Source organism: Pristiophorus japonicus, unplaced genomic scaffold, assembly GCF_044704955.1.
Source record: "Pristiophorus japonicus isolate sPriJap1 unplaced genomic scaffold, sPriJap1.hap1 HAP1_SCAFFOLD_360, whole genome shotgun sequence".
NCBI classification, from domain to species: Eukaryota; Metazoa; Chordata; class Chondrichthyes; family Pristiophoridae; genus Pristiophorus; species Pristiophorus japonicus.
This window is the reverse complement of record NW_027253435.1, coordinates 265,517-292,656: the sequence shown is the minus strand read 5'-3', so window position 1 is coordinate 292,656 and position 27,140 is coordinate 265,517. Positions and strand designations below refer to the sequence as shown.

Sequence of the window (27,140 nt, the reverse complement as noted above, 5' to 3'; positions counted from 1 at the left end):
GGATAAATACCTCACTCACACAGCCCTGTATCAGGATAAATACCTCACTCACACAGCCTTTTACCAGGATAAATACCATGCTCACCCAGCCCTTTTACCATGACTAAATACCTCGTTCACATAGCCCTTTACTAGGATGACAGACTGGATGTTCACAGTTGTATCGGCACTATGGCGGAGACAGATGAACACACAGATTTCTCGCACACCTCTTTAACAGACCATAGACCTTACATGGGTGCATTATACTTTGCTGGCTCTACACTCCTGAAGTATAGTAAGTACACAAGCTTACTATATGGTTCACCAGCACTAATCTTCATTCACTCTTGCACATGCAAGTGCATACACACCCTTACCAGCTGCACTGCTCTCACTCGGCTGGGTACACAGCTGTATTTTGCCAGTAACACATGTCTGCTGCACACAATTCAAATAGTTCATCACTTACTAAATTCTCAGGGAAGCCTTTCAATAATATATTTTTCTAATATTTCATCGAAAACTTCACCTCTGTATACTGATATATGTGTACAGACATAGAGAGTTGGTGCTTATCCCATTGACACAAATTGGAAAGCATATCACAACTTCCGTAGCACGTGCAAATAGTCTTTATAGGGATCAGCACCAGCAGTTAATATGTGACGGTGAAGTTTCGTCAGTTGAACGCAAAGAAAAATACAAAAGCAAAATACTGCAGATGCTGAAAATCTGAAATAAAAACAGAAAATGCTGGAAATACTCAGCAGGTCAGGCAGCATCTGTGGAGAGAGAAACAGAGTTAACGTTTCAGGTCGATGACCCTTCATTCACCTGAAAATAGAAAGGTCATCGACCTGAAACATTAACTCTGTTTCTCTCCCCACTGAAACAAAAATATATTTTTCAAGTACTAAACTTAAGTGTGCCCATTAATTCCCACACAGTATTTCCTGAGCTACAAAGTTGCATGTTGTTGCTGATTTCAAGACGCTTTTGCTCACTGTCCACTGAGTTATTTCTGCTCAGAGTGCTTGTTGCTACTGGTTCTCCTCTTCCCTCAGTAAATCTTGTACCCAAGTTGAGTGGACTGAGGCACTTGGTATATTGGCATATTTCACTGCAACTTATTGGATTATAGGACTGGCACATTTCTTTCAGGCCACAGAGATTTGAGTAGCAGGTGATCTTTTCCATGTGTTTCACACTGAAGGAACTTAGGCAGAATACATTGATACAATTTTGAATTTGGCCATGTAAGTCAGCAAGGCTCCTTCGGCAGCACCTCCCAAGCCCGCGACATCCACCACCTCGAAGGACAAGGGCAGCATGTGCATGGGAACACCATCACCTCCCAGTCGTGTACCATCCTGACTTGGACATGTACCACCGTTTCTTCGTCATCTCTGGGTTAAAATCCTGGAACTCCCCACCTAACGGCACTGTGGGAGCACTGTCATCACACAGACTGCAGCGATTCATGACGGCGGCTCACCAACACCATCTGAAGGGCAATTAGAGATGGACAATAAATGCTGGTGACACCCACATTTGGAAGAATGAATGATTAAAAAAAATGTTTGGCTCCTGAAATGGATGAGTCATTGATCGGCTACACGTTCTGTAATGTGGACTACTGTTCATACATTGGTGCAATGATATTTATTGATTTATTGTAATATGCAAGCTCCGTCATGCTTCTTGATAACTGCTATTTTGAGAAAGGTGATTTTGGGCAGCTGAAGAAAAATCAGCGGTGTGTGGAGAGCTGCTGCTGGGAAGCTGAGTGAAGTATGTATAGTCTACCAAAGCAGATTGTAATTCTTGCTAAATGGCACACCAGGCCTAAAATGTGGTGCTGTTAATGAACGTCCCCAGGACGTCCCAAATTGCTTCATAGCCAATGAAGTATTTTAAAGTGTCGTCACTGTTTTTAGTAGGAAAACATGAACGCCAATTTGCACACAGCAAGGTACCACAAGCAGCAGTGAAATATATGAACAGTTAATCTATTTTAGTAGTGTTGGTTGAGAGGAATGTTGGCCAGGACACCTGGAGGACTCTCCCGCTGTTCTTCAAATAGTGCAATGGTATAAGAACATAAGAAATAGGAGCAGGAGTAGGACATATGGCTCCTCGGCCTGCTCCGCCATTTTATAAGATCATGGCTGATCCGATGGTGGACTCAGGTCCACTTCCCCGCCCGCTCCCCATAACCCATTATTCCCTTATCGTTTAAGAAACTGACTATTTCTGTCTTAAATTTATTCAATGTCCCAGCTTCCACAGCTCTTTGAGGCAGCGAATTCCACAGATTTACAACCCTCTGAGAGAAGAAATTTCTCCTCATCTCTTGTTTTAAATGGGTGGCCCCTTATTCTAAGATCATGCCCTCTAGTTCTAGTCTCCCCTATCAGTGGAAACATCCTCTCTGCATCCACCTTGTCAAGCCCCCTCATAATCTTATACGTTTCGATAAGATCATCTCTCATTCTTCTGAATTCCAATGATTAGAGGCCCAACCTACTCAACCTTTCTTCATAAGTCAACTCCCTCATCTCCAGAATCAACCTAGTGAACCTTCTCTGAACTGCCTCCAAAGCAAGTATATCCTTTCGTAAATATGGAAACCAAAACTGCACGCAGTGTTCCAGGTGTGGCCTCACCAATACCTTGTATAACTAGCAAGACTTACTTGTTTTTATACTCCACCCCCTTTTCAATAATTCCATTGGCCTTCCTGATCACTTGCTGTACCTGCATACTATCCTTTTGTGTTTTATGCACAAGTACCCCCAGGTCCTGCTGTACTGCAGCACTTGCCATCTGCCAAATTTTTGCCCACTCACTTAGCTTGTCTATGTCCTTTTGCAGATTTTTTGTATCCTCCTCACACATTGCTTTTCCTCCCATCTTTGTATAGTCAGCAAACTTGGCTACGTTACACTCAGCCCCTTCTTCCAAGTCGTTAATATAGATTGTAAATATTTGGGGTCCCAGCACTGATCCCTGTGGCACCCCACTAGTTACTGATTGCCAACCCGAGAATGAACCATTTATCCCTACTTCTGTTTTCTGTTAGTTAGTCAATCCTCTATCCATGCTAATATATTACCCCCAACCCCGTGAACTTTTATGTTGTGCAGTAACCTTTTATATGTGACACTTTGTCAAATGCCTTCTGGAAGTCCAAATACACCACATCCACTGGTTCCCCTTTATCCACCCTGTTCGTTACATCCTCAAAGAATTCCAGCAAATTTGTCAATCATGACTTCCCCTTCATAAATCCATACTGATTCTGCCTGACCGAATTTTGCTTTTCCAAATGTCCTGCTACTGCTTCTTTAATAATGGACTCCGATATTTTCCAATCACAGATAGCTAACTGGTCTATAGTTTCCTGCTTTTTGTCTGCCTCCTTTTTTAAATAGGAGCGTTAGATTTGCAGTTTTCCAATCTGTTCGGACCTCCCCAGAATCTAGGGAATTTTGGTAAATAACAACCATGTTTTAAGTCGCTTGAACTGGCAGCTGGGGCATTGGTTTAATGTCTCATCTGAAAAACGGCATCTCTGACTGGGCAGTACTCTGTACTGTATTGCACTGAAGTGTAAATCTAGATTATGAACTCAAGCTCCAGAGTGAAGCTTGAAGACACAGCCTTCTGACTCAAGAAGCAAGAGTTTTACACTGAGCCAAAGCTGGCACTGTAAATTGAAGTAAATCATGTTATAATATTGGCAAATAGAGTCTGATTAAACTGGCAGAAATCCTCGGCCCATATTCCTTCTGCTCACCTCCTACCAATGGGACCTGATCACCAGTGGAGAAAAATAAAATGTTCATGCTTTTTATTTAAGGTTCCACTTCTACCTGTCTGAACATGGCCAGAGCATCTCCAAAAAGGGCCTCTCTTCCCACCCCCATACTGTCAACTTCAGAGTCCCCTCTTTTTAGGGATACGTTTATTTGTACTAATAAAATGGCCACCGTGTCTCTGGCTCTTAATTATCACATGACCTATTGCTGATTGATCTCCTTGGAGGATAAGCCACATCCTGAAGTTTCTGTGGAATGTGCAACTGGAACTGCCCAGCCCAAGTTCTGACTGACTTTGCAAATTGTAATTTGATCCATTCTAACTTCAGAAGCCAGAGTGGACAGATATCAAACAACCCAGCAATAGCCACCAAGTTCCAACCGAAGTCGCTTACCCCAGCACAAGTGCATAGATGGGGCATTGTGTGGGTCATGGATTGTTAACAGGTTTATTGGGTATGAAGTGAATAGTGACAGTGTTGCGACTTCAAGATTTCATTCACTCCAACGATGTCCCTGACGCACCGAGCTTTCCGAGAAATGTGATCCGTCTTCTCCCCCCCTCCGGTGTGTCTCTTTCTTCCTCACCCCTATCCCCTGTGTGTCTCTCTTCCCCACCCCCACCCTCTGTGTGTCTTTTCACCCCCCCCCATGTGTGTCTCTATCCCCCCCATCCCCGTGTGTCTCCCCCCCTCCATCCGTCATGTGTCTCTCTCTCCCTCCCCCCCCCCCACCCCCCCTCTCAAAAGCTAGACTGCATTTTTTTAACATTCTTTGATATCCTGCTTTCATCCTGACCCCATCCCTCCCAACATAATGGGTGAAAAGTGTTCATCAATTACAGACAAACCATCAAATTATAAGAGGAGGAGCATGCCACTTCCAAGATACAGCGCGAGCCGTTCCAGGAGGGTGACAGCTTTGAGGAGGGCGACTGGGTGACGTCGCCAAAATCCAGGTCGCTGATTGGAGCATAGGCAGAAACTTTGATGGAGCCCAGTTACAGCAGAGGTGCGGCGAGAGATCGTGGCGGAGGTGCAGCGAATGACCGGGCAGAGGAGCGGAAAGAGATCGGGGCCCAGGAGAGGCGAGGGTCCAGAGGCAGCATGGGCCAGCCCACACTACGATATGTGTGCGCACTCGGTCTGTGCAGCAGAGCTGGTCTCCAGTCGCCTTGGGTAATCCTTGCCACTGCACCAAGACCTAGCTCTGTCAAGCCCATATGATGGCTGGTGTGCTGCAATGGCTACCACACGTTTAAAAAAAAATGCACGCACGGGCATTTTCAATATGTAGTTCGTAACCTGGAATATCAGGTCCCTCATTGAAACACCTGTAAACTCATCCCTTTTTGGTGTGGAAGCAAGTCATCCTCGATACAAGGGACCACATAAGAGAAGAGACCAAATTACTTATTATTTACAGTTGATGAGGAAACAGCATCAAGGCTAGCTCATTAACATCTTAACTACCTTTCATTTACAGTAATGTACTATGCCTTTAAAACAGATCTTTTCAAGTAACATTTTTTTCCCCAAATCTTTTCTGTGGGAAAAATGGTCAGAGAAATCCTGAAACATGATATCTGCTAATGCACAAGTGTCTAGGTTGGATGAGCATCACATGCAAACTGTTAACATTATATATTCTGTATGTAATCTTTCCACATTCTCTCTCTCTGCTCATTATTGGGATCTGCTTTGAAATGCAGAATTTTGTTGTCACTACTGGGCCAGGGGAAGGTGAGCAAACCATTGGGAAAGGGAGGAATTACTGCTGGACAGAGAATAATAGTTATTTCACCAGCATGACACAGAGCCAGATTCTTCACTGGGCGAACTGCTGGTCTCGGATGATGCCGACTAGGGAGGTGGTTGCTGGGGGTGGGGATTAGAATGTGGGATGTTACTGCTACAATAAAAACAGAAAATGCTGTAAATGCTCAGCAGGGCAAGCAGCATCTGTCAAAAAAGAAACGGAGTTAACATTTCAGTTCAATGACCCTTGATCAGAACTGGTTCAGCAGAAGTTACTCGTGCATTTGTAGCATAAAATTGGTAGGACTTTGGGGAAGCTTGAATTCCATGTCCTCAGTTACAGATGAGATAAATGATTTTTTAAAGGGACTTTGAAAAAAATTGAGCAAACACGTGTGGGGGATGGTGGGGTCGACACTTGATTGTTGTTTGTGGTGCTTTAGTACGATTCCAAGGAATCTAATAATTATTTTTCTAACTCAGGTCCAGTCTTCTGTGGCAGTGGGGACCCCCGACTACATTTCCCCTGAAATCCTGCAGGCCATGGAAGATGGCAAAGGAAAGTACGGGCCTGAATGTGACTGGTGGTCACTCGGTGTCTGCATGTATGAAATGCTTTTCGGAGAGACTCCTTTTTATGCTGAATCTTTAGTAGAGACTTACGGGAAAATCATGAACCACAAAGTGAGTGCCTCTCTAATCCAACTCTATCTAGCCTGTTGTTTTTGATGGTTTCCCCTGTCAGATGGCTTTAATCACATTTAGTTCTAACTAGATTCATTAGTAACCTAAGATTTTAATTAATGAATCTCCCTTAAGTCAGAGGATGTGCTGCTTTATATGCGCAAGAAAATCATGCCATCTCAAATGGAGTATGTCTGTGCGAATGTGTATCCTTTAAATGGATGTGCTGCTTTATGAGGCAGGGGACCTTCTGATATGTAAAATGGTGTGTTGGTGTCTGCTCCTTTAAGGCTCTTCATTCTTGAAGTGAATGGTGAGCTCAGTGACATGACAGGCAAGTGAAAAGAGACCGTGGTTTGTTTGATTGACAGACCAATTAATAAGTTGCAGACAGCGTGGAAACTGGTATGTTTTGGGAGAGAGGGAGCTAAAACACACCGCAGCTTTGCAGCTCCTAAATTCAGGAGGTAGAAAGTGTAAATAATCCTAATTGTAAGAGTCATTGTCTAAAAAGTTTAAACTTACCCACCATTGCACCTAGTTTGGAGCTGTTGAAATATTTTTAGTTTGTTTTAGCTAACCTCCCTGTGCTCTGCTGCAGATGCTGTGAAAGTAGCGGTGAGGGCTGGGGATCAGCCAATGAGAAACCATTTTTTAAAGTTGGTTAAATTGCGAGGCTGGGGTGGGGCTGGGGGGTTTACAGTAAATTTAGCTGTGATTAAAAGTCATTGCAGAAAGGGATAATGATGTGACAGATGCATATTTATAGGAAGTGCTCAGGGCGGACTTTTAATACGTTACCAAAACCAATGACCTGTTCCACTGCTCCTGCTAAATCAGAGCATCCAGCCTTTTACCAGCTCCTGACACCTTTTGTGTTACTGTTTCTTTTTTTCTCTTGCCTTCTGCTTCCCTCTTTTTCTCCTTCTCCCTGTACCTTCTCCTTCTTCTCTTCCTTTTCTCTTTTCTGATTCCTTTTCTCCCACTCTGCTTCTCTTTGTCCTTTTTGCTTCTTTATTTTTTCTGCTCCTCTCTCTGTGGCCCCAAGTTTCCACACGCGGCAAAACAGGCGCCCCTCCGAGCTGGCCGCCTGTTTTTCGCGCCGAAAACGGCGCCTGATAAAAAACGCGTTATTCTCGAGCGCTTTGCAGCTCGATGTTGGCTTGGCGCGGCGCCCAGGGGGCGGAGCCTACCACTCGCGCCGATTTTGTAAGTAGGAGGGGGCGGGTACCATTTAAATGAGTTTTTTTTGTGCCGGCAACCCTGCGCGTGCGCGTTGGAGCGTTCGCGCACGCGCCGTGTGAAGGAAACATTGGCACTCGGCCATTTTTGTAGTTCTTTGTAGCTGTTCAATTTTTAACATTTTTTAATAAAACCACATTGCCCTTCCATGATCAGCACTGAGGCTTCTTGCAGCTTTCTCCCCCTGCCGTCGGTCGGGCCCGTCGGGAACGGCTGCCTCAAGTTCTGAGGCTTCCTGCAGCCTTCTCCCTGCCTCCCCCCTGCCGTCGGGAACGGCTGCCTCAAGTTCTGAGGCTTCCTGCAGCCTTCTCCCTGCCTGCCGTCGGGAAACCGCTGCCTGAAAGGCCTGCCTGAAGCACTTGCACACAGGTAGGAAGATGGTTTATTTAATCTTTTCTTTGCTTATAAATGTTTATTCAGGTTGAATTTATTTGTATAATATTTGTATAAGTATAAATAACGATTTATTGTAGAATTTAATGACTTCCCTTCCCCCCCCCACCCCCCCACCTCGTTCTGGACGCCTAATTTGTAACCTGCGCCTGATTTTTTAATGTGTAGACAAGGTTTTTTCAGGCCTACAAAAATCTTCACTTGCTCCATTCTAAGTTAGTTTGGAGTACGTTTTCACTGTGGAAACTTTCAAATCAGGCGTCAGTGGCCGGACACGGCCCCTTTTGAAGAAAAAAATTCTGTTCCAAAGTGAAACTGTTCTACCTGACTAGAACTGGAGCAAACTAAATGTGGAGAATTCCGATTTCTAAGATACTCCGTTCTACACCAGTTGCTCCTAAAAAATCAGGAGCAAATCTGCTTGATTCTGCTGCTCTCTCTGCCCTCTTTATTTCTTCTATCCTTTTGGGTGGAAAGTGGCAAATTACATGGTGGATGGGGGGGAAGCTGCTAAGGACTGCAGGAAGCATTTAATGCAGCTTCCAGTGATGGTTTACAGGGAACGTTCATCCTGTAGCCCTTGGCAGATGACTTCCCATCGTCACTTCAAACCCCCCCAAACTTCGTCCCTCTCAATTATCCCACCACCCCTTTGCTCCCATCAAAGATTCCTTTACCCACTGCACCCTTCTCTTCTCACTGCCCCTCACTCGCAATGCCTGCATTATCCTTTTTCTCTTGTGCCAGAGGACTGGTGGATAGCTAACGTAATACCTATATTTAAGAAAGGGGATAGAACATGTCCAGGGATTATAGATCAGTCAGCTTAACATCGGTGGTAGGAAAAATAATGGAATCCCCACTAAACGAGAACATAGAAGAACATCTAGAAACCAAAAATATAATAACTAATAGCCGGCGTGGATTTCAAAATCATTGAATGTTTTAAAGAGGTAATACAGAGAGTAGACAATGGTAATGCAGTAGATGTAATTTATCTAGATTTTCAAAAGACCTTCGATAAGGTACCACATAATAGACTGATGAACAAGGTCAGAGAATGCGGAGTCAGGGGACAAGTAGCAGAATGGACAGCTAGCTGACTTCAATACAGAAAGCAGAGAGTAGGGCTATTGAATGGTGGTGCAGGCTCGAAGGGCCAAATGGCCTACTCCTGCACCTATTTTCTATGTTTCTAAGAGGAAGCTATTCACAGTGGTAGAAGGTGGGCAGTGGTGTTCCACAAGGATCAGTGCTGGGACCACTGCTATTCACAATTTATATTAACGATTTAGACTTTGGAATCAAAAACAATTTCTAAATTTGCGGATGACACCAAATTGGGGCGATAGTCAATATCGAGGAGGACTACAACATATTACAGGAGGACATTAATAAACTTGTAGAATGGGCATATAACTGGCAAATGAAGTTCAAAAATGTGAGGTATTACATTTTGGTAGGAAGAATAGGGAGGTCACTTATTACTTGGAGGGTGAGAGTCTAGGTGGGATAGAGGAACAAAGGGATCTCGGAGTACAAACACACAAATCACAAAGTTCTGACACAGTTTAGCAAGGCCATAAAAAAGCAAACCAAGTACACGGGTTTAGTTCCAGGGTGATAGAATTGAAGAGTAGAGAAAGTATGCTTAAACTATATCAAAACTTAATTAGACCACACTTAGAGTACTGCAACAGTTCTGGTCGCCATATTATAAAAAGGATATAGAGGCACCGGAGAGGGGGCAAAGAAGATTTACAAGGATGATACCAGAAATGTGAGGGTATACATATCAGGAAAGGATGAACAGGCTGGGTCTCTTTTCTCTTGAAAAAAGAAGGCTGAGAGTTGACCTAATAGAGGTCTTTAAAATTATGAAAGGTTTTGATCGAGTAGATACTGAGAGAATGTTTCCACTTGTGGGGAAGAGCATAACTAGAGGCCATCAATATAAGATGGTCACCAAGAAATCCAACAGGGAATTCAGAAGAAAATTCTTTACCCAAATAGTGGAACTCGCTACCATAGGGGGTGGGAGAAGCAAATAGTATAAATGCATTTAAGGGGAGGCTAGTCAATCATATAAGGGAGAAGGGAATAAAGGGTTATGCTGATCGATTTAGATGAGGAAAGACGGGAGGAGGCTCGAGTGGAGCATAACTGTCGGCATGGACTGGTTGGGCCGAATGGCCTGTTTCTGTACCGTGTATCGTATGTATGTAATGATACAAAAATTGGTGTGGTTGATAATGAAGAAGAAAGCTGTGGACTGCAGGAAGATATCAATGGACTGGTCAGGTGGACAGAGCAGTGGCAAATGGATTTCAATCCGGAGAATTGTGAGGTAATGCATTTGGGGAAGGCTAACAAGGCAAGGGAATACACATTAAATGGTGGGACACTGAGAAGTGTAAAGGAATTGAGGAACCTTGGAGTGCATGTCCACAGATCCCTGAAGGTAGCAGGCCAGGTAGATAAGGTGGTGAAGGAGGCATATGGAATGCTTGCCTTTATTAGCCGAGGCATAGAATATAAGAGCAGGGAGATTATGCTTGAACGTAATAAAACACTAATGAGGCCACAGCTAGAGTACTGCATTCAGTTCTGGTTACCACATTACAGGAAAGATGTGATTGCATTAGAGAGTACAGAGGAGATTTACGAGGATGTTGCCTGGACTGGAGAATTTTAGCTATGAGGACAGATTGGATAGGTTGGAGTTGTTTTCTTTGGAAGAGAGGAGTTTGAGGGGAGACCTAATTGAGATGTATAAAATTATGAGGACCGAGATAGAGTGGATAGGAAGGACTTATTCCCCTTAGCAGAGGGACAGATTTAAATGAAGTGGTGGAAAGTTTAGAGGAGATTTGTTTTCACCCAGAAGGTTGTGGGAGTCTGGAACTCACTGCCTGAAAGGGTGGTAGAGGCAGAAACCCTCAAAGTACTTGGATATGCACTTGAAGTGCCGTAACCTACAAGGCTACGAACCAAGAGCTGGAAAGTGGGATTGGGCTGGATAACTCTTTGTTGGCCGGCGCAGACACGATGGGCCGAAATAGCCTCCTTCCGTGCTGTAAATTTCTATGATTCCTCTAAACCTTCCGTTCCCTCTTCTTCACCCCCTCAGTCTCCATCTCCTCAGTCTTCACACAAGAGTTGCAGTGAAAAAGAAGTTGAAACTAAAGCTGTATGTATAAATATATTGATGTATTCATTTATTTGCCTTGCGTTTCAAAATTCTCTCGCTGGCTGTGATGCTGTGGGAGACCATCTCTGGGGTTCATTGCTTGGTACATGATGCTGGTTGTGGTTTGCAAACTTGGAAGTCCTGGAAGACGGGTGAAGGATGAGTAGAGATGTGGAGGGTGAATGTTCTAGTTTGGAACTGCATTTTTACCACCTTCTCAGGGTTAACCTAAGAAAATTTGAGAAACCAGGAAACAAGTGTCGCATTTCTATCAGCAACAGTGTTTTAAGCCTATTTCTGAAGCTTTAACAACTGATTCCTGGAGGCCTCCTGTTTCAAACCGTGCGATTAACTACTGCGTTTAATTCCTCTGCAACTAGGAGCGATTCCAATTCCCGGTACAGATCACCGATGTCTCTGAAAATGCCAAGGATCTCATCCGGAGGCTTATCTGCAGCAGGGAGCACCGGCTGGGTCAAAACGGGATTGAAGACTTTAAGAAGCATCCATTCTTTGCCGGCATTGATTGGGACAACATTAGAAACTGTGAAGCACCTTACATCCCCGAAGTCAGCAGTCCCACAGACACGTCGAACTTTGACGTAGATGACGACTGTTTAAAAAATTCTGTAAGTTTGTTCACGCGTGTCTGTGTTTGGAGAAGGGGAATTTAGATTGAAAGAGGGGGAACATTTTAACAGACATATATATTTGTCATTCTGTAGAGATAAAAAGAAAAAGTCTGTAAAAGTTGCAATTCTGAAACAAATCGACCATACTAGAAGTACACAGCAGGTGTATTCAGCATCTGAATGAAAAAGGTCAAGTTTCCTCTTTTCAGATGCTATTAGATTTTTTGTACATTTTCAGTTTTGATTTATCATTCTACTGCATATCTGTCTTATCAGCTTCTTAAACGCCATATTCAGGTTCTGAAAGTTTTCCCCACGATTCGCTTCCCCACTCATATCCACGTTAACCCCAGCGTGCATGCTGCAGCTGATGTTTGCTGACAAATCTTACTGAATTTGAGAGTAGATATAGATGTCCATGAAACTGGGATTGGAAAATAAAATGGAAGGCTGACTAAATTTACATACAGGGTATTTTGCATTGGAAATACTTAGCCATGCACTTAACTTCTTGTTTAAGCGCCAAAGAGTCTTTTGATAAAGTAAATGGTTGCTAAAGACTCATTTGCACAATGTATTTTTCAGCACCGAATCCCTTCTATGTGATATTATTTAGTCCGTCTCCTGTTTAAATGTTCTGGAAATCACACTGACAGTTCAGCTGTGCATCAGTATTCTAATTTGGTTGAAATCTAAGAATGAGTTACGATCCCTATTGTCAAACTGGAATTTTTCTGGCACTTGGCTTTGAAATTCATTATTTCTGTTGCCCTCCCTTTCTCACTTACACTCCCCACGCCTCACTTGCACTCCCCACGCCTCACTTGCACTCCCCACGCCTCACTTGCACTCCCCACGCCTCACTTGCACTCCCCACGCCTCACTTGCACTCCCCACGCCTCACTTGCACTCCCCACGCCTCACTTGCACTCCCCACGCCTCACTTGCACTCCCCACGCCTCACTTGCACTCCCCACGCCTCACTTGCACTCCCCACGCCTCACTTGCACTCCCCACGCCTCACTTGCACTCCCCACGCCTCACTTGCACTCCCCACGCCTCACGTGCACTCCCCACGCCTCACGTGCACTCCCCACGCCTCACGTGCACTCCCCACGCCTCACGTGCACTCCCCACGCCTCACTTGCACTCCCCACGCCTCACTTGCACTCCCCACGCCTCACTTGCACTCCCCACGCCTCACTTGCACTCCCCACGCCTCACTTGCACTCCCCACGCCTCACTTGCACTCCCCACGCCTCACGTGCACTCCCCACGCCTCACGTGCACTCCCCACGCCTCACGTGCACTCCCCACGCCTCACGTGCACTCCCCACGCCTCACGTGCACTCCCCACGCCTCACGTGCACTCCCCACGCCTCACGTGCACTCCCCATGCCTCACGTGCACTCCCCATGCCTCACGTGCACTCCCCATGCCTCACGTGCACTCCCCATGCCTCACGTGCACTCCCCATGCCTCACGTGCACTCCCCATGCCTCACGTGCACTCCCCATGCCTCACGTGCACTCCCCATGCCTCACGTGCACTCCCCATGCCTCACGTGCACTCCCCATGCCTCACGTGCACTCCCCATGCCTCACTTACGCCTCACTTACACCTCACTTGCACTCCCCACGCCTCACTTGCACTCCCCACGCCTCACTTACGCCTCACTTACACCTCACGTGCACTCCCCATGCCTCACGTGCACTCCTCACGCCTCACTTACACCTCACTTGCACTCCCCACGCCTCACTTACACCTCACGTGCACTCCCCATGCCTCACTTGCACTCCCCACGCCTCACTTACACCTCACTTGCACACCCCACGCCTCACTTACACCTCACGTACACTCCCCATGCCTCACTTGCACTCCCCACGCCTCACTTGCACTCCCCATGCCTCACGTGCACTCTTCACACTTCCAATTCTGCCGTACTGCTTTAAAGCTGAGCTTTTTGAATGGTATAAAGGCGGATGTGCGGTGGAGGGGCTGTGTGTTTTGCAAAGCCCAGCTCCATGTTACTGTGAGAGAGGGGCATTGGGGAAACCACCGTTCCTACCACCTACGTAACAACTGTCACGGCATTCAGCAACCCCAAAATGAGTAAGTCATTATATGATGTAATTCTTTCAGAAATAATTATATCATATAATGAATTACTCATTTTATAAACGTGATGAGACGTTTATTGATAAAGAATCGCTATCTTCAAGTGGAAAGCAAGGGGAAGATTGTGCTCCACAGGTTGATGCAGACTGTCCCCATAATTCTTCCTTTGCACGGCACACTTGTTGAACTAGGATTGTTCCATCAGGAACTAATCTTATCAAATGTGAAGAGGCTGTTCAGCAACAGCCCACATTATCAGTGCGGAAAGGAGCTGGAAGCCATCCTCAGTTTAGCTTGTGCCTCGTAGCAATCCTAAGTGTAAGACATGGAAACAAGTCCGTTAAACTTGCCTTTTACTCTATTTCAGGAGACGATGCCTCCACCTACACACACTGCTTTCTCTGGCCACCACCTTCCCTTCATAGGATTCACCTACACCACTAACTGGTAAGTGTTTTGCTGTGATATTGTGTGGAGCTGCAGGTTACACACTTTAAGCTGTACCTTCAGCATCTAATGTAAAACAGTGATGCTGGAGGGGCTTATTTAAATTGTAAAGCCAAAGAATTGCTAAAAGACTGCATCAAGCTTGAAGGAAAAACCTTGGATCAAGTGATTACACATGTCAATATGTCTCACCCTGATGATAAAGCTCTGTTATTCTGTTTCTAATGCTCCATGCTCATTAGATGCATTTCTATTATAGCCTCATGTGTCATACTCTCTGTGATTAAAAGGATTTCTGTTGGGGATTAGTTATTACTACTTTTATTTCTGGGATATGGCTGCAAGTCCAGCCCGAACTAATGCTGTGAAAATAGTGTCCATCTCTTGGATCCTACAGAGTGAATCTGGTGGTGTCCCTCAGCACACACTGCCTACAGTTAGACACTTCTACCATTACATTGGCAGTCTCAATCAGGGAGTCCAAAAAATTAACAGTGCAAGACATAGAGAAATTCACACTAGTGCAGAAGTATAGTTGGGAATAAGGACTAATACATAAGAGTAGAAACAGCTTTTGTCAGCAAAGTTTGCATTTGGGCATGCTAGATACCATATGGCAATGTTTAATGCTAACATTTAGCTCTCTCTGAACGAGAGAGATATAAGCGGCCGACACGCCACGTTGTTGAGTTTTCCAGTTCAATATACTGCGAAAGGAGTGCCCCAGTTCTTTGAGAATTACCTGGAACAGATGCTCTGAGGAAGGGTTTATTCCTTTATACCTGACTCGTGTCTGCAGTCTTTTCCAATTTTGGTTCAGATTTCTAGCATTGGCAGTATTTTGCTTTTTGTTGACGACATTGAATGCGATGAGTAGCAGTTGACAGCCTTGCCTCACTCCTCCTTTTGGGAGAGAGATGGATTTAGTGAGTCCCACATCTACCCTTATACAGAACTCAAAGCTAGAGTGCACATCCTGGATAAAGTCCAAGATTCAGCCATTGCAGCTTTCAATTTCTTCACAAGGGCACTAGATCGAAAGCCTCATGAGAATCAATGAACCTTGCGACATTCCACAATCTTGCTCAAAGTCACAACTGATCCTACACATTCCTCATGAGAGTAAAATCTATCTTTTTTTTCCTTTCTGATTACTCCGTGCCCCTGCAAAGCATTTGTCGTATGTGCTTTAACAATACAAAAAAAAAACATCTGAAGAGCTAATTATATTGGTGAGATTCTATTTGGTCCTACCCGGAATTCCGCTTATGGATAGAAACAGAACTCTGAAACACTAAGGGTGCACGTGCCTGAGTCAGACTCGAGTTACCAGTCTCACAAATTGAATTAGTAGTTCATGACACTGCTCTCCAGAGTCATTGCATGCTTTCATTTGGCCCTCATTCTTTTAGAGCAGCTTTTAGGCATTGAGCATGAATACTGAACATGCAGTACATACTGTGCTTTTTCCCAGTGAGCTGGCTCAAATGCCTTCTTTCTGGCATTTCTAATCCACAAGTCACTAAAAGTATCACGACAGGTTAGCAAGGCCATAAAAAAGCAAACCAGACACTAGGGTTTATTTCTAGAGTGATAGAATTGAAAAGTAACGAAGTTATGCTAAACTTGTATCGAAACTTGGTTAGACCACACTTTGAGTACTGCGTACAGTTCTGGTCACCATATTATAAAAAGGATATAGAGGCCCTGGAGAGGGTGCAGATTTGATATACAAGGATGATGCCAGAAATTCGAGGGTACACCTATCAGGAAAGGATGAACAGGCTGGGTCATTTTTCTCTTGAAAAAAAGAAGGCTGAGGGGTGACCTAATAGAGGTCTTTAAAATTGTGAATGGATTTGATGGAGTAGATACAGAGAGTGTTTCCACTTGAGGGGAAGAGCATAACTAGAGGCCATCAATATAAGTTAGTCACCAAGAAATCAATAGGGAATTCAGAAGGAACTTCTTTACCTAGAGAGTGGTGAGAATGTGGAACTTGCTGCCACAGAGAGTGGTTGAGGCGAATAGTATTGATGCATTTAAGAAGAGGCTAGATAAGCATATGAGGGAGAAAGGAATAGAGGGTTATGCTGATAGTTAGATGAGGAAAGACAACAGGAGGCCAGAGTGGAGCATAAATGCCGGAATGGACTGGTTGGGCCAAATGGCCTGTTTCTGTGCCGTATATCCGATGTAATCTCTATACAATTGGGGCCATGCTGTTCTCTGTTAGGTCAGATGCCAAACCTTTCCCGAGGATGCCTTTGTATGTTTGTTGAAGGGCACCAAACTGGAAGAACCTTTTGGACCATAATAGAACCATAGAGGTTTACAGTGAGGAAGGAGGTCATGTGTCCTATTGTGTCTGCACATTCTGTTTGCTGCAACAATCTATATCTGATCCCATTGCCCTTCACTCATCCCACATACGTCTATAACAAAGCATATGTACAGAAAGGTCTCCTAACCTCTCTCCTCACTTCTCTTAATATTCAATTGATGGGTCTTTCATCACTGACTCCTCAACCAGAGGAAATAATATTTCTTTAATCACTCTTATCAATACCCTGCATAATTTAAAAAAGATCTATTGAATCTCCACTTAGAATACTCCTACTATCTCCAGTCTGTCCTCATAACTTAGTTTTTTTTTATCCCTGACAAAACCCTGGTGAATATATGTTCTGTGACTTTAATGCCTTTTCTATAATGGAACCCAAAACTGTACACACTACTCTAACTGTGGCTAATCAATGTCATGTATAAATTTGTTATTATTTCTTTACTCTTGTACTATACTGGCATTAAGGCTGTTCAGAGAAGGTTCACTAGGTTGATTCAAGAGAATCGGGGGTGATTTATGAGGATAGATTGAGTAGATTGGGCCTATACACATTGGAGTTCAGAAAAATGAGAGGTGATCTTATTGAAATTTATAAGATAATGAGGGGGCTTGACAAGGTGGATGCAGAGAGGATGCTTCCACTCATTGGGGAAACTAAAACTAGGGAACATGGTCTTAGAATAAGGGGCCGCCCATTTAAAACAGAGATGAGGAGAAATTTCTTCTCTGAGGGTTGTAAATCTATGGAATTCTCTGCCCCAGAGAACTGTGGAGGTTGGGTCATTGAATATATTTATGACGGGGATGATGAGATTTTTGAGCAATAAGGGAGAGTTAAGGTTATGGGGAGCGGGCAGGGAAGTGGAGCTGAGTCCATGATCAGATCAGCCATGATCTTGTTAAATGGCGGAGCAGGCTCGAGGGGCCAAATAAGAATATAAGAAATAGGAACAGGAGTAGGCCATACGGCCCCTTGACCCTGCTGCGCCACTCAATAATATCATGGCTCATCCAATCATGGACTCAGCTCCACTTCCCAGCCCCCTCCCCATAACCCCTTATCCTCTTATCGTTTAAGAAACTGTCTATTTGTCTATTTCTGTCTTAAATTTATTCAATGTCCCAGCTTCCACAGCTCTCTGTGGCAGCGAATTCCACAGATTTACAACCCTCAGAGAAAAATTTCTCCTCATCATTCTAAGGTCATAGAAACATAGAAACATAGAAACATAGAAAATAGGTGCAGGAGTAGGCCATTCAGCCCTTCTAGCCTGCACCGCCATTCAATGTGTTCATGGCTGAACATTCAACTTCAGTACCCCATTCCTGCTTTCTCACCATACTCCTTGATCCCCCTAGTAGTAAGGACCTCATCTAACTCCTTTTTGAATATATTTAGTGAATTGGCCTCAACAACTTTCTGTGGTAGAGAATTCCACAGGTTCACCACTCTCTGGGTGAAGAAGTTCCTCCGCATCTCGGTCCTAAATGGCTTACCCCTTATCCTTAGACTGTGACCTCTGGTTCTGGACTTCCCCAACATTGGGAACATTCTTCCTGCATCTAACCTGTCTAACCCCGTCAGAATTTTAAATGTTTCTATGAGGTCCCCTCTCATTCTTCTGAACTCCAGTGAATACAAGCCCAGTTGATCCAGTCTTTCTTGATAGGTCAGTCCCACCATCCCGTGAATCAGTCTGGTGAACCTTCGCTGCACTCCCTCAATAGCAAGAATGTCCTTCCTCAGGTTAGGAGACCAAAACTGTACACAATACTCCAGGTGTGGCCTCACCAATGCCCTGTAGAACTGTAGCAACACCTCCCTGCCCCTGTACTCAAATCCCCTTGCTATGAAGGCCAACATGCCATTTGCTTTCTTAACCACCTGCTGCACCTGCATGCCAACCTTCAATGACTGATGTACCATGACACCCAGGTCTCGTTGCACCTCCCCTTTTCCTAATCTGTCACCATTCAGATAATAGTCTGTCTCTCTGTTTTTACCACCAAAGTGGATAACCTCACATTTATCCACATTATACTTCATCTGCCATGCATTTGCCCACTCACCTAACCTATCCAAGTCGCTCTGCAGCCTCACAGCATCCTCCTCGCAGCTCACACTGCCACCCAACTTAGTGTCATCCGCAAATTTGGAGATACTACATTTAATCCCCTCATCTAAATCATTAATGTACAGTGTAAACAGCTGGGGCCCCAGCACAGAACCTTGCGGTACCCCACTAGTCACTGCCTGCCATTCTGAAAAGTACCCATTTACTCCTACTCTTTGCTTCCTGTCTGACAACCAGTTCTCAATCCATGTCAGTACACTACCCCCAATCCCATGTGCTCTAACTTTGCACATCAATCTCTTGTGTGGGACCTTGTCGAACGCCTTCTGAAAGTCCAAATATACCACATCAACTGGTTCTCCCTTGTCCACTCTACTGGAAACATCCTCAAAAAATTCCAGAAGATTTGTCAAGCATGATTTCCCTTTCACAAATCCATGCTGACTTGGACCTATCATGTCACCTCTTTCCAAATGCACTGCTATGACATCCTTAATAATTGATTCCATCATTTTACCCACTACCGATGTCAGGCTGACCGGTCTACAATTCCCTGTTTTCTCTCTCCCTCCTTTTTTAAAAAGTGGGGTTACATTGGCTACCCTCCACTCCATAGGAACTGATCCAGAGTCAATGGAATGTTGGAAAATGACTGTCAACGCATCCACTATTTCCAAGGCCACCTCCTTAAGTACTCTGGGATGCAGTCCATCAGGCCCTGGGGATTTATCGGCCTTCAATCCCATCAATTTCCCCAACACAATTTCCCGGCTAATAAGGATTTCCCTCAGTTCCTCCTCCTTACAAGACCCCCCGACCCCTTTTATAACCGGAAGGTTGTTCGTGTCCTCCTTCGTGAATACCGAACCAAAGTACTTGTTAAATTGGTCCGCCATTTCTTTGTTCCCCGTTATGACTTCCCCTGATTCTGACTGCAGGGGACCTACGTTTGTCTTTACTAACCTTTTTCTCTTTACATATCTATAGAAACTTTTGCAATCCGTCTTAATGTTCCCTGCAAGCTTCTTCTCATACTCCATTTTCCCTGCCCTAATCAAACCCTTTGTCCTCCTCTGCTGAGTTCTAAATTTCTCCCAGTCCCCAGGTTCGCTGATATTTCTGGCCAATTTGTATGCCACTTCCTTGGCTTTAATACTATCCCTGATTTCCTTTGATAGCCACGGTTGAGCCACCTTCCCTTTTTTATTTTTATGCCAGACAGGAATGTACAATTGTTGTAGTTCATCCATGCGGTCTCTAAATGTCTGCCATTGCCCATCCACAGTCAACCCCTTAAGTATCATTCGCCAATCCATCCCAGCCAATTCACGCCTCATACCTTCAAAGTTAGCCTTCTTTAAGTTCTGGACCATGGTCTCTGAATTAACTGTTTCATTCTCCATCCCAATGCAGAATTCCGCCATATTATGGTCACTCTTCCCCAAGGGGCCTCGCACAACGAGATTGCTAATTAATCCCCTCTCATTACATAACACCCAGTCTAAGATGGCCTCCCCCCTAGTTAGTTCCTCGACATATTGGTCTAAAAAACCATCCCTTATGCACTCCAGAAAATCCTCCTCCACCGTATTGCTTCCAGTTTGGTTAGCCCAATCTATGTGCATATTAAAGTCACCCATTATAACTGCTGCACCTTTATTGCATGCACCCCTAATTTCATGTTTGATGCCCTCCCCAACATCACTACTACTGTTTGGAGGTCTGTACACAACTCCCACTGACGTTTTTTGCCCTTTGGTGTTCTGCAGCTCTACCCATATAGATTCCACATCATCCAAGCTAATGTCCTTCCTAACTATTGCCTTAATCTCCTCCTTAACCAGCAATGCTACCCCACCTCCTTTTCCTTTTATTCTATCCTTCCTAAATGTTGAATACCGCTGGATGTTGAGTTCCCAGCCCTGATCATCCTGGAGCCACGTCTCCGTAATCCCAATCACATCATATTTGTTAACATCTATTTGCACAGTTAATTCATCCACCTTATTGCGGATACTCCTTGCATTAAGACACAAAGCCTTTAGGCTTGTTTTTTTAACACCCTCTGTCCTTTTAGAATTTTGCTGTACAATGGCCCTTTTTGTTCTTTGCCTTGGGTTTCTCTGCCCTCCACTTTTCCTCATCTCCTTTCTGTCTTTTGTTTTTGCCTCCTTTTTGTTTCCCTCTATCTCCCTGCATTGGTTCCCATCCCCCTGTCATATTAGTTTAACTCCTCCCCAACAGCACTAGCAAACACTCCCCCGAGGACATTGGTTCCGATTCTGCCCAGGTGCAGACCGTCCGGATTGTACTGGTCCCACCTCCCCCAGAACCGGTTCCAATGCCCCAGGAATTTGAATCCCTCATTGCTGCACCATTGCTCAAGCCACGTATTCATCTGAGCTATCCTGCGATTCCTACTCTGACTAGCACGTGGCACTGGTAGCAATCCCGAGATTACTACTTTTGAGGTCCTACTTTTTAATTTAGCTCCTAGCTCCTTAAATTCATTTCGTAGGACCTCATCCCTTTTTTAACCTATGTCATTGGTACCAACGTGCACCACGACAACTGGCTGTTCTCCCTCCCTTTTTAGAATGTCCTGCACCCGCTCCGAGACATCCTTGACCCTTGCACCAGGGAGGCAACATACCATCCTGGAGTCTCGGTTGCGGCCGCAGAAACGCCTATCTTTTCCCCTTACAATTGAATCCCCTATCACTATCGCTCGCCCACTCTTTTTCCTGCCCTCCTGTGCAACAAAGCCAGCCACGGTGCCATGAACTTGGCTGCTGCTGCCCTCTCCTGATGAGTCATCCCCCTCAACAGCCCTCTAGTTTTAGTCTTCCCCATCAGTGGAAACATCCTCTCTGCATCCACCTTGTCAAGCCCCCTCATAATCTTATACGTTTCGATAAGATCATCTCTCATTCATCTGAATTCAAATGAGTAGAGGCCCAACCTACTCAACCTTTCCTCATAAGTCAATCCCCGGAATCAACCTAGTGAACCTTCTCTCAGCTGCATCCAAAGCAAGTATATCCTTTCATAAATATGGAAAACAAAACTGCACGCAGTATTCCAGGTGTAGCCTCACCAATACCTTGTATAGCTGTAGCAAGACTTCCCTGCTTTTATACTCCATCCCCTTTGCAATAAAGGCCAAGCTACCATTGACCTTCCTGATCACTTGCTGTACCTGCATACTATCCTTTTGCGTTTCATGCACAAATACCCCCAGGTCCTGTTGTATTGCGGCACTTTGTAATCTTTCTCCATTTAAATAATAACTTGCTCTTTGATTTTTTTCTTCCAAAGTCCAAGACCTCTCACTTTCCAACATTATACTCCATCTGCCAAACTTTTGCCCACTCACTTAGCCTGTCTCTGTTCTTTTACAGATTTTTTGTGTCCTCCTCACACATTGCTTTTCCTCCCATCTTTGTATAGTCAGCAAACTTGGCTATGTTGCACTCAGTCCCTTCTTCCAAGTCATTAAACATAGAAACATAGAAAATAGGTGCAGGAGCAGGCCATTCAGCCCTTCTAGCCTGCACCGCCATTCAATGAGTTCATGGCTGAACATGAAACTTCAGTACCCCCTTCCTGCTTTCTCGCCAATAGAATGGATTGTAAATAGTTGGGGTCCCAGCACTAATCCCTGCGGTACCCCACTGGTTACTGGTTGCCAACCAGAGAATGAACCATTTATCCCGACTCTCTTTTCTGTCAATTAGCCAATCCTCTATATCCATGCTAATATATTACCCCCAACCCCATGAACTTTTATCTTGTGCAGTAACCTTGTCAAATGCCTTCTGGAAGTCCAAATACACCACATCCACTGGTTCCCCTTTATCCACCCTGTTCGCTACATCATCAAAGAATTCCAGCAAATTTGTCAATCGTGACTTCCCCTTCATAAATCCATGCTGACTCTGACCGAATTTTGCTTTTCCAAATGTCCTGCTACTGCTTCTTTAAAAATGGACTCCAACATTTTCCCGACCACAGATGTTAGGCTAACTGGCCTATAGTTTCCTGTTTTTTATCTGCCTCCTTTTTTAAATAGGGATGTTACTTTTGCAGTTTTCCAATCTGCTGGGACCGCCCCAGAATCCAGGGAATTTTGGTAAATTACAACCAATGCATCCACAAAATTCTCTTAGGACCCTAGGATGCAAGCCATCAGGTCCAGGGGATTTATCTGCCTTCAGTCCCATTATCTTACTGAGTATCACCACCTTAGTGATTGTGATTGTGTTCCTCCCCCGCTATAGCCCCTTGACTATCCACTGTTGGAATATTGTTAGTGTCCTCTACCGTAAAGACTGATGCAAAAAATGTGTTCAGAGTTTCTGCCATCTCCATGTTCCCCATTACTAATTTCCCGGTCTCGTCCTCTAAGGGACCAACATTTTTACTTTAGCCACTCTTCCTTTTTATATACCTTTAGAAACTCTTGCTATCTGTTTTTATATTTTGTGCTAGTTTACTTTCATAGTCTATCTTACCTTTTTTAATCATTTTTTTGTCATTCTTTGCTGGCTTTTAAAAGTTTCCCAATCTTCTGTCCTCCTGCTAGTTTTGGCCACTTTGTATGCCCTTGTTTTTAATTGGATACCGTCCTTTATTTCTTTAGTTAGCCACGGATGGCCTATTCCTGCTCCTATTGTTATGGTCTTATGATTGTTTACTAATGTAGCTGGTTGAAAATTATTTCTGGTTATTTTTATGTAAGTTGATTTTAAATAAATTGTGCCGTCTGCCACCGATCCAATGCTTCTAATGTCACCAGCTCCTATCATTTGAACTACCAAAATGGACTCGAAACACAAGGAGCTACAGCTAATCGTAGCTTAGATTAAGAAGGTGAAAGTGGTGAAATTTTATCTTTAAGATAAGCACCTCAGTGCTGTAGATTAGCCTACATTGCCCAATAGAGCGTTTGTTCCACTAGGAGGGAGTGTTCGTCTGAGAATTAGGACTGCAATAAAATATCCTTTTCTCTGAACCACACTTTCTTTGATGATGGTTTCATTCCTGGGAGTGCACTGTGATGAAATTTGTGAACTTCAGCTTCGGTATAACATTGTCTTTCGATAACTGGGTCAGCTTACTATTTTCACCAGTTGGCTGCTTTTTTTAAATCCACTGTAAAAGAATGACACAATTGTCATCCAATCCCAAATTGTGCTATAAACTTCAAGAGCAGATCTGTGTAGCACTATAAAAGATATCCCCAATGAAGTATAAACAGCCAATCATAGAATCTTACAGCACAGAAGGAGGCCATTTGGCCTGTCACGCCTGTGCTGGCTCTCTGAAAGAGCCGTCCAAATTAGTCCCATATCCCATCTTTTTCCCCTTAAGCTTTGTGACTGTGACAAAGGTAAACTGTCCCTCCTCGTCCTTTTCGACTTGCCTCGCCACCATCGTCCAGCTGGGTGGAACTGCACTCGCCTGGTTACATTCTTATCTATCTAATCGTAGCCAGAAAATCACCTGTAATAGCTTCTCCACCCACTCCCACATCGTTACCTCTGGTGTCCCCCAAGGATCTATCCTTGGCCCCATCCTATTTCTCATCTATACCCTGCCCCTTGCCGACATCATCCGAAAACACGGAGTCAGTTTCTACATGTATGCTGACAACACCCAGTTCTACCTCACCACCACTTCTCTCGACCTCTCCACGGCCTCTAAATTGTCAGACTGCTTGTCAGACATCCAGTACTGGATGAGCAGATATTTTCTCCAATTAAATATTAGGAAGACTGAATCCATTGGGGCCGAAATTTACTTCTGCCCGAAGCGGGTCGCACCTTCCGCTCCTGAAGTGTTTTTTCCACCGTGTCGGATGAGGTCACCTCTTTCGGTAAATTCAGCTTTCTGTCATTTTGTTTGAAGCGCACCGGGAGTCGGTCATAATGGGGTGGAAGTGAGGCGGTAAGTACTCGAGAGGGGTGGAAGTGGAGGCTGGAGGGAGTCTCCGCAGCTATCAGCAGCGGAGCGGAGATGACGTCATGACTCGTGTGTGTCACCGCGTTCTCCCCTTCATTTAAAGGAGAGAGCCTTCGGCATTTTGAAACTTCGGTCCACTGGGCCACCAGGGAGGGTTTTGGCCGAGCCAGCGGTATGGTACCCAAGTGGGGGTGCCTGGCTGCCTGCTGGCGGCCCGGCCGAACCCGGGGGCATAATTGTCGGCCCGACCTGCCAGTCGGCCGACAAAAAAACATGGCAGCTGCGGCAGTGGACCCTCCCCTTGAAGTGCTGCCACGCTGCCATGGCTCACAGACTGAAAGAAAGGTGCACCGACAGTGCAGCGGCTTCAAGATTTTTGGAGCTAAATTTTGCAGGAGGTGCAATGGAGGTGCGGGAGATTAGCAGTGCGTCCTTTGTTGACGCACTTCAGACAGAAGTTGGGACCGCCGGAAAAATTCCCGAGCTAAATTTCGCTGGCGGCGGCCATTGGACTGGAAGTCGGCAGCTGCTCGACTCCACCGCCGAGTCACCGCTTTCTGGCAGTTAGAGGCCTTTTTGAGGAGCTGTCTTTGGTCCCCACTGCAAAATGCATTCCTTAGCCACCAACTCCATCCCTCTCCCGAGCATCTGTCTGAGGCTGAATCAGACTGTTTGCAACCTCGGCTTCATATTTGACCCTGAAATGAGCTTCTGGCCACGTTTCTGCAGCATAACTAAAACCGCCTATTTCCACCTCCCTAACATCGCCCGCCTCCACCCCCTGCCTTATCTCATCCGCTGCTGAAATCCTCATCCACGCCTTTGTTACTTCTAGACTTGACTACTCCAACGCACTCCTGGCTGGCCTTCCACATTCTACCCTATGTAAACTTGAGGTCATCCAAAACTCAGCAGCCCGTGTCCTAACTCGCACCAAGTCCCGCTCACCCATCACCCCTACATTGGCTCCCGGTTAAGCAACGGCTCACTTTCACAATTTTCACCCTTGTTTACAAATCTCTTAATGGCCTCGCCCTTCGCTATCTCTGTAATCTCCTCTAGCCCCACAACCTCCTAAGATGTCTGCGCTCCTCTAATTCTGCCCTCTTGAGCATCCCTGATTATAACTGCTCAACCATTGGTGGCCGTGCCTTCAGCTGCCTGGGCCCTAAGCTCTGGAGCTCTTTTCCCCCCCCCCACCATTCCCCCACCCCCCGCCCCGCCCCCCCAAACCTCTCCGCCTCTCTACCTCTCTTTCCTCCTTTAAGACGCTCCTTAAAGCCTACGTCTTTACCAAGCTTTTGGTTATCTGCTGTAATTTCTTCTTATGTGGCTCGGTGTCAAATTTATTTGTTTTGTCGACACTCCTGTGAAGCGCCTTGGGACGTTTTACTACGTTAAAGGCGCTATATAAATACAAGTTGATTTTGTTAACCCTGCAAATTAGTCCTCTTCACGTAAATGTCCAATTGCCTTCTAAAAGGCCTCTGGTTACTGTCATGTTTATGTGTCAGCTATGGCTCAGTAGGTAGCACACTAGCCTCTGAGTCAGAAGGTTGTTTGCTCAAGTCCCATTCCCGCTGATTGGAAGGTAGCAAATGTAACCCCGCTATTTAAGAAAGGAGGACGAGAGAAAACGAGGAACTACAGACCAGTTAGCCTGACATCAGTATTAGTGAAAATGCTAGAATCTATTATTAAGGACGTGGTAACAGGCCTCTTAGAAAATAATAATAGGATTGGGCAGAGCCAGATGGATTTATGAAAGGGAAATCATGTTTGACAAATCTGTTTTGAGGTTGTAACGTGCAGAACAGATAATGGGGAACCAGTTGTTGTGGTATTTGGATTTTCCAAAGGCATTCGATAAGATGCCACACAAGAAGTTATTAAACAAAATTAGGGCTCATGGGATTGGGGGTAATATACTCGCATGGATTGAAGATTGGTTAACGGACAGAAAATAGAGAGTAGGAAAAAACGGGTCATTTTCATGTTGGCAGGCTATAACTAGTGGGGTGCTGCAAGGATCGGTGCTTGGGCCTCAGCTATTCACAATCTATATCAATGATTTGGATGAGGGGACCAAATGTAATATATCCAGGTTTGCTGATGATACAAAGCTAGGTGGGAATGTTAAGTTGTGAGGAGGATGCAAAGAGACTTCAAGGGGATATAGTCAAGCTAAGTGAGTGGGTAAAGAACATGGTAAATAGAAAATAATGTGGAGTTATCTACTTTGGTAGGAAAAATAGAAATGCAGAGTATTTTTTAAATGGTGAGAGAATGGTTACAGCAATGACGAAGGCCATTTAGCCCATCGAGCTTGTGCTGGCTCTCTGCAAGAGCACCTCAGCTAGTCCCTCCCCCGCCCTTTCCCCGAAGCCTACAAATTTTTTTCTTTCAGCTACTTATCCAACTCAGGTTCACAAGATTGATTCCTGGGATGAAAGTGTTGCCCTATGAGGAGAGATTAAGTAGACTGGGC

At 44.9% G+C, this 27,140-nt stretch overlaps 1 protein-coding gene across 1 annotated transcript in view; it reads left to right on the top strand.

Moving 5' to 3' along the window:
* Positions 1-27,140, top strand: part of LOC139250262 (serine/threonine-protein kinase MRCK alpha-like) — a gene marked incomplete at its 3' end in the record, with an annotated part of 472,269 nt that overhangs the window by 222,004 nt on the left and 223,125 nt on the right. Inside the window, exons 8-10 of the mRNA XM_070872760.1 lie at positions 6,044-6,244; positions 11,450-11,698; positions 14,187-14,266. Coding sequence (XP_070728861.1) covers positions 6,044-6,244; positions 11,450-11,698; positions 14,187-14,266 — 530 coding nt within the window. The remainder of the gene's footprint in view (positions 1-6,043; positions 6,245-11,449; positions 11,699-14,186; positions 14,267-27,140) is intronic.